Raw genomic sequence first — 8,349 nt, 5'->3', positions numbered from 1 at the left:
TAAAATATACAAGGTCTTAGCAAAAAGATATTTGTTGCTCTAAAACCTGTACAGGCGCATCTCAATAAATTAGAATATTAAAAAGTTGATTTATTTTAGCAATTCAATACAAAAAGTGAAACTCGTATATTATATATATTTCAAGTGTTTATTTCTTTTAATTTTGATGATTATGGCTTATATATACACACACACACACACACACACACCCACACACACATACACACACAACAATATATAGGAGAAAAATAGAGCAAGCTAGTGTGATATAAATATATAAATATAAATATAAATTTCAAATATACATGTACATTGTATGTGCAACTGTACATACAATGTTATATGCGTATATACAAATAATGTACTGCTATGCAGAGATTATCAGGGATATGCTATAAATTTGCAATTACATACATATATGTATCATATATATATATATATATATATATATATATATATATATATATATATATATATATATATATATATATATATATATATATATATATACATATATGTATCATATATATATATATATATATATATATATATATATATATATATATATATATATATATATATATATATATATACAGTGAGGAAAATAATTATTTGAACACCCTGCTATTTTGCAAGTTCTCCCACTTAGAAATCATGGAGGGGTCTGAAATTGTCATCGTAGGTGCATGTCCACTGTGAGAGACATAATCTAAAAAAAAAAAATCCAGAAATCACAATGTATGATTTTTTTTTACTATTTATTTGTATGATACAGCTGCAAATAAGTATTTAAACACCTGAGAAATTAATGTTAAGATTTGGTACAGTAGCCTTTGTTTGCAATTACAGAGGTCAAACATTTCCTGTAGTTTTTCACCAGGTTTGCACACACTGCAGGAGGGATTTTGGCCCACTCCTCCACACAGATCTTCTCTAGATCAGTGAAGTTTCTGGCCTGTCGCTGAGAAACACGGAGTTTGAGCTCCCTCCAAAGATTCTCTATTGGGTTTAGGTCTGGAGACTGGCTAGGCCATGCCAGAACCTTGATATGCTTCTTACAGAGCCACTCCTTGGTTATCCTGGCTGTGTGCTTCGGTTCAATGTCATGTTGGAAGACCCAGCCTCGACCCATCTTCAATGCTCTAACTGAGGGAAGGAGGTTGTTCCCCAAAATCTCGCAATACATGGCCCCGGTCATCGTCTCCTTAATACAGTGCAGTCGCCCTGTCCCATGTGCAGAAAAACACCCCAAAAGCATGATGCTACCACCCCCATGCTTCACAGCAGGGATGGTGTTCTTGGGATGGTACTCATCATTCTTCTTCCTCCAAAAACGTTTAGTGGAATTATGACCCAAAAGTTCTATTTTGGTCTCATCTGACCACATGACTTTCTCCCATGAGTCCTCTGGATCATCCAAATGGTCATTGGCAAACTTAAGACGTGCCTGGACATGTGCTGGTTTAAGCAGGGGAACCTTCCGTGCCATGCATGATTTCAAACCATGACGTCTTAGTGTATTACCAACAGTAACCTTGGAAACGGTGGTCCCAGCTCTTTTCAGGTCATTGACCAGCTCCTCCCGTGTAGTTCTGGGCTGATTTCTCACCTTCCTTAGGATCATTGAGATCCCACAAGGTGAGATCTTGCATGGAGCCCCAGTCCGAGGGAGATTGACAGTCATGTTTAGCTTCTTCCATTTTCTAATGATTGCGCATACAGTGGACCTTTTTTCACCAAGCTGCTTGGCAATTTCCTCATAGCCCTTTCCAGCCTTTTGGAGGTGTACAAATTTGTCTCTTTGGACAAATTTGTCTCTTTGTCTCTGTGTCTTTGGACAGCTCTTTGGTCTTGGCCATGTTAGTAGTTGGATTCTTACTGATTGTATGGGGTGGACAGGTGTCTTTATGCAGCTAACGACCTCAAACAGGTGCATCTAATTTAGGATAATAAATGTAGTGGAGGTGGACATTTTAAAGGCAGACTAACAGGTCTTTGAGGGTCAGAATTCTAGCTGATAGACAGGTGTTCAAATACTTATTTGCAGCTGTATCATACAAATAAATAGTTTAAAAATCATATATTGTGATTTCTGGATTTTTATTTTTAGATTATGTCTCTCACAGTGGACATGAACCTACGATGACAATTTAAGACTCCTCCATGATTTCTAAGTGGGAGAACTTGCAAAATAGCAGGGTGTTCAAATACTTATTTTTCTCACTGTATTTTCAACATTGCCATAACTGGTTGCCGGCCACACCAATCACACACAGACTGATATATTTCAACTGTTTATTTTTTTTTATTTTTCATTTTGATGATTTTGGCTTACATTTAAAAATTCGGCATGGCATGGAAGTGATCAGTCTGTGGCACTGCTGAGGTGGTATGAAAGCCTAGGTTTCTTTGATAGTGGCCTTCAGCTCATTTGCATTTTTTGGTCTTTTGTTTTTCATTTTCCTCTTGGTCTACATACAGAACAGTTTTTTACTTTGCCCCAATCAATTTTAAATCAGCTTTGGCTCAGAGTTTTTCTGAGTTATCTTCACAATGTCTTTGAACAATTGTTTTAAAGATCATGTGTGGATGACACGACAAACTATGTTCAAAGATAATGATTTGTAGAGGTCTGAGCCCATGCAGTGATTTTAATTGCAGAAGCATGGCTGGTTTTAATGCAGTGCTGATAGACGGCCCAAAGATTATGGGATCTTATCCAATATTGATTATCGCCCTTTTCACTTGTGCACTCTTCAGATTCTCTGGATCTTTAGATGAAATTATGTAATGAGATATTCAAAGTCTCCGCAGTTTTATGTTGAAGACCATTATTTTAAAAAAAATTCCACAATTTTCCTCTAACCATCTTTATCTTGGAGAGGCAAAGTCTCTCAGAAGTAATCTTTTTTTATTACAGACCTGTTGCCAATTTACCTAATTAATTTGGAAACTGTTCCTCCAGCTGTTTTTTCTCAGTAACACTTTTTAGCCTTATGGTGACCTATCCCAACTTTTTTTATTCAAAACTATCTTACTGGTACATTTTCTCAGTTTAAACATTTTATATGCTTTTTATGTTCTACTGTGAATAAAATATGGGTTTATAAGATTTGCAAATCATTGCATTCAGTTTTTATTTTCATCTCACACAGCATCCAAACTTTTTGTAATTTGTAATTTTATCATGACCAATTGGCAAAATATGATTTATATTAATGTAACAGGTATGTAAATTATATCCATATTGATATACAGTGAGAAGGACTATTATTTAACATGATATAAGTTAACATCATTATTTTGATAAAGAAAAATATGTTCTACAAAAATATGCCCATTACGTTACAGATTTGGAATTTAAATTTGTTCTAAGCAAATTTGTTGATGAATATGGTTCATTTCTTTAATCATTCTTTATAATTCAGTTATTTCCCAAAAATAATTAATATATAGAGTGTATACACTACTAAAAGATTTAGAAAACCTCAGTTTTTCCACTTACATTTTTTTATTGAAGTTTATGCAGTTTGTCACAACATCCTGAAACTAAAGCTTAAAACTAATGGACAAAAAAGAAATCATGCTTAACAAAATATGATCTAAATTTTGACTCAAGGAAGCAGCCAGGTTTTGCAGATGTAAGAGCAAAAGGTATACAAAGAAACTTTGGAAAGTTCCTCCCAATATTTGCTGAAGTTTCCACAAATGTGTTGCTCTTATAAGCTGCTTTGTCTGTTACCTTTTTGTCCAGTTCATCCCAAAGCAGCTTGATGAAGTTTATGTCTGGAGACTATGTGGGCTATTGCATAATTTTAAGCCTACTGTCTTGTTCTATTTTTTTAAAGGTAGTTTTGACATGAAAGTATGTTTTGGGTCATTATCTTGCTGTATGATGAACCCCATACAACCCCTGGTATTGTAGGGCACTGCTGTGGTAGTAGTTTTGATTCATGTTCCCACTTAGTTTCTGCATGTCACTAGCTCTGGATTCAGCAAAAGAGAGCTAGACTACCATGCTTCACACATAGGGTTTTTGCACACCATTAAATAGGCAAAAAGATGGTGCCACTGTGTGAAAAACCAAAGATTAAAAAAAAAAGTCTGCAGGACCTTTCTGTTTTCAGTAGTCTATGGGTGGGGTTTCATGGCCCAGGTAGGCCTCTTTTTCTTTTTTTTGCCATCATAGCAGTGGTTTGCCTAACTGTCTTCTTTTTTGAAGCTGTTATCCTCTGATCAACCTATTATTAAGCAGTTTTCAAAGATAGTGACAGTAACTGTACTCACTGTCTCCTTGGCTTTCTTTGCAATTTCTTTAAAGGAAAGACCTATGTTTTCTTAAGGGATATTATGGGCTGTCTGTCTTCCTTTGTTAATCACCACTGTAAGAGAAATATATGACTTACTGCAGTACTGTCCAAATTTTGCTTAAGAGGGTGTAGTAACTGCTTTCAAGGCTTAATTAACCTTTATCATCTGAAGAACAGCTCTAAGTTGTTAACTTTTTCAGGGAAGAAATAATAAGTTAACAACCTTTTTTTAACCTGTCAATTTACCACTTACCTTTGTACCATTTTAGGTTATTCAGTGGCCACACATATACACATCAGCTAATTAATACAAACAAATGACATAAAAAAAAGGCAGAGGGCTGAAAGAAGAATGAGCAAAAATATCGGAATGAAACCGGTATATGTATATACCAGTCAGTGTACTGTTTCACTCATGTTATGCTAAAACTTAAATCAGTAGGGGGTTGTCGAGGACTGCAACTCCTGCAGCAACGCCTCCATCAGCATGTTCTGAATTCTTCGTCCTGAGCAGGTGTCCCACGCACTCATTCATCAACATCTCGGTTCCTCTCCTGTATGGCATTGAAAAAGGTTAGAGAGATAAGACTGTCAAAAATTAAATGCAATATATTTGTTTAATAATAATAAAAAACAAAAATGTAAATAAATAAATAAAATCATAATGCAGAATGATTTGCAAATCTCATAAACGCATGTTTTAAAGAACAGCACTTGTAAAATCAGTTTTTGACACTCGCATCTTCGAGGATGAACTGCTGGTGAATGCATTCGTAATTAATTTTTTTAACAGCAAATGTATTATTTAAGGAAAAAGCTAAAGTAATTTTAATTTGTTGACTGCAACCAGTCTTAAAGTTTGGGGGAAATAATGAAAAAGTAAGATTTACTGAAAGGAAACAGCTAGAGGAACATTTGCATCTAATTTGGTTAATTGCCAAAAGGTCAGTAACTTGACTGGGTATAAAAAAAAGTATTTCTCAAATCTCTCAAAAGTAAACAGAGGTTGCAAGAACCTGTGTCTACAAACTGTGGAAAATTTTAGAATAGTGTTCCTTAACATCAAATTGCAAAGATTAATATACAGACTTAAGAGGAGATGGACCAACTGGCTTTTTATCAGCACTCATTTTAAAAGACTGCATCTCTAAATGATTGGGGTGCATAGTGCCTATTGAATGGGCAGTTTTTACATCTGGAAAAGTACCATCAATGCTGGAAGGTATCTGTAGGTTTTTTGATTAACATTTGCTTTCATCCAGATGATGCCTTGCCTACGTCAGCAGAACAATGCTAAATCGCACTCTGTATTTACTACATTGCTTTGTAGTTGAAAAGTCCTGGTGTTGAACTAGCCTGCTTGCAGTCTTGATCTTTCACCAACTAAATACATTTAGCACATTGTGAAATGAAAAACATAAAAAAGAAGCCCTAGGACTGTTGAGCAACTAGAATCCTATCAGAAACAAATGGAACAACATTCTTCTCCCAAAACTATAGCAACCGGTATCCTTAGTTTGCAAAATGATACAGACTGTTGTTAAAAGAAGAGGGGATGTTACACACTGGTAAACTTTTCATGGCCCTGTACCAACGTCTTTGAGATGTTACCTATTTTATTGTGAATAAAATATAGGTTTATGAGAATTGCAACTCATCGCATTCTGGTTTTATTTATATTTTTCCCACTTTTAAATAAATAGGGTTGTATTAATTAGTGTGGCAGCACAGCAATCATTCGGAAAAATATTTTTCTGAGAAAGTAAGTGTTTTGCAAAACTGTTTAGAATGAAAGCAACAGATTCAGTGTACCTAACATAGACTCCAAAAGCACCAAGTTCACTGAGGCACATATTCAGCCTCAGTGGATCCCCTATTCTGCAAAGGTAGTTTAATGTGGGCAGAGGCTTAATTTTGTCCATCAGGATGTAGGCGGTTCTCTCTGTCTTGTTTTTCATGCCCTTCAGCACACAGCAGATCTCATCCCCATAAATGTTGTTCCCTGTAAGAAGAGATGGCAAGGTAAATTGTGTTTGTATTTCAAAACAGTAATCTACTGCAGTGGTCCCCAACCCCCTGGGTCAACTGGTCGCACAGAAAGAATACATAACTTACATTATTTCCGTTTTATTTATTATCTGATTCTGAAGAATGTTTTATTTTGGGAAATTACCGGATTCTCTCCGCCACATCAGTCTATGACTTAATTCAATTCAATTAAATTCATTTTTATGTGTATAGCGCTTTTAACAATGAACATTGTCTCAAAGCAGCTTTACACAGACAATATGGTGATTAAAAGATGTTTTCCTCGGTCACATGTCTTACCAACACCCGCTACCTTCTTAAAGGGGCTACTCCGGCCGGTAACACAATATATTACCGCTAAATTAAAACCCCCAAGCTAGCAAAATAAACAAAAAACAACACAGTGGATTTACGTTTATTATTATATTTATAAAATACCAGTTTTATGTCGGTCGTATCATTTTATTTTGTTGTATTTATCCACCACACCTTAAAGGATGGTCTGTGAAAATGTGTGTAAACCGGTCCGTGGTGCAAAAAAGGTTGGGTACCGCTATTCTACTGTATTAACAGAAACGTTATGATATTATTATAATAATGAGATTATTAATACTTAAAGTATTACAGTATACTAAAGAATAACTTGATCATAGTTTGACCATAATACTTAAAACATTGACAGTTCCTAACTAATAACTTTCTTGATAAAACAAATTTTTCATAGTGATCAATACTCAATATTCCTATTTCAATATTCCCATTTAAAAACAACATACTTCAGAACAAAAATGGCACAATTAATACAATTAATACAATTAACACAATAGCATGTTTTTTGTACAGTGCCGATAGGCTGTGCATCTCAAATCTTAAAATGTAAAACACAAGCACTTGTAAAATCAGTTTTTGACACTCGCATCTTCGAGGATGAACTGCTGGTAAATGCATTCGTAATTAATTTGTTTAACAAACATGATAGAAATTGAACAAAAATTTTGCTAAAACTTCACTATTCTAAAGTAAACATGTTGGATTTGGAGCTGCAGGTGAATCACCAAAAGACCAGAGAAAATGGGAATAAATTACATAGATGTGTAATTAATCAGTGAAAAAATATTGCATAAAATTTAAGACACTGGTGGCATCTTTTCCTGACAACAGTGGAGGTGGTATTGAGGGAAGGGAATGTGTAGCAAAGTATTAAAATATAAATAACAAATGTAGGGGTGACTGATGGTAATATTGATGGGAGGAGTAAAAACTAACATCTGTGAAAAATGTTGGAAAATAAGCTATTAAGGATGACCACATTTTGTACCAAGATCTTATTATTAATGATAAATGTAAATGAACGGTTAAAAATAAATAGTGCTAAAGTTGGTGATATCTGAGGGTCACTGCTTGATGCTGTTATAGCAAGCGATATGAAAAATGTTATGTTTGTTATGTTAAATTATACAGTCATTATCACAGCTGAGTCATTTCAGCATATTGCTACAGATCGCTGTATGTGAAATCATGAAGTACACATGGTTGTATATGGTGGATATATAAACTTAAGCCTCACCTCCTCCTTCTCTTTGTGGTTTCAACACAAACTGGTCCGGTTTGGCCAAAGCCATATCCACATTGTGGTCCCCTTCCTCTCCCTTAAAATTGGGGAATGTTGTGAAAATTTAATATGATTAATATTAATTACAAAAAGCACAAATCTGTGTAATAAATGTGTGAGTTGGCACTCTACCATGTCTAAAGAGTACAAGCCAGCAAAAGTCGCACGAATCCGAGTCACAGTTTCAGGCTCATCAGGAAAAAAACTCTCGAGGACACCTGGTCTAGCCAACTCTTGCTGGACCTTCTTAGTCCCAACAAGGTGTGTGCTGATGTCTGGACATTTTGCCGCACACGAACGCTCAATCATCAACCGAGCCTCCCAGCTCTATAATACATTATACACACCTCTCATGTAATATTACAAATACCTACAATCCATAAGCAGCAATTTATAATT

The 8,349-nt window shown here is 35.1% G+C and overlaps 1 protein-coding gene across 6 annotated transcripts in view; it reads right to left on the bottom strand.

Annotated features, from left to right (window-relative positions):
- Positions 1-3,492: 3,492 nt before the first annotated feature.
- gss (glutathione synthetase) overlaps positions 3,493-8,349 on the bottom strand; it is a 152,043-nt gene continuing 147,186 nt past the window's right edge. For 4 of the 6 annotated variants that reach the window (XM_083521226.1, XM_083521224.1, XM_083521225.1 and 1 more), the window contains exons 10-13: positions 8,083-8,277; positions 7,906-7,987; positions 6,123-6,312; positions 3,493-4,864 (exon numbers count right to left, since the gene is read on the bottom strand). In XM_083521226.1, coding sequence (XP_083377352.1) covers positions 4,741-4,864; positions 6,123-6,312; positions 7,906-7,987; positions 8,083-8,277 — 591 coding nt within the window. In that variant the 3' untranslated portion in view covers positions 3,493-4,740. Of the gene's footprint in view, positions 4,865-5,175; positions 5,562-5,628; positions 6,313-7,905; positions 7,988-8,082; positions 8,278-8,349 lie in introns of those variants that run through there. The other 2 variants (XR_014530223.1, XM_083521227.1) reach the window with 2 other exon arrangements.

The sequence above is a fragment of the Silurus aristotelis genome (genome assembly GCF_946808225.1).
Source record: "Silurus aristotelis genome assembly, chromosome: 19".
NCBI lineage: Eukaryota > Metazoa > Chordata > Actinopteri > Siluriformes > Siluridae > Silurus > Silurus aristotelis.
The sequence above is the reverse complement of the archived record's forward strand: the minus strand, read 5'-3'. Positions and strand labels throughout refer to the sequence as shown.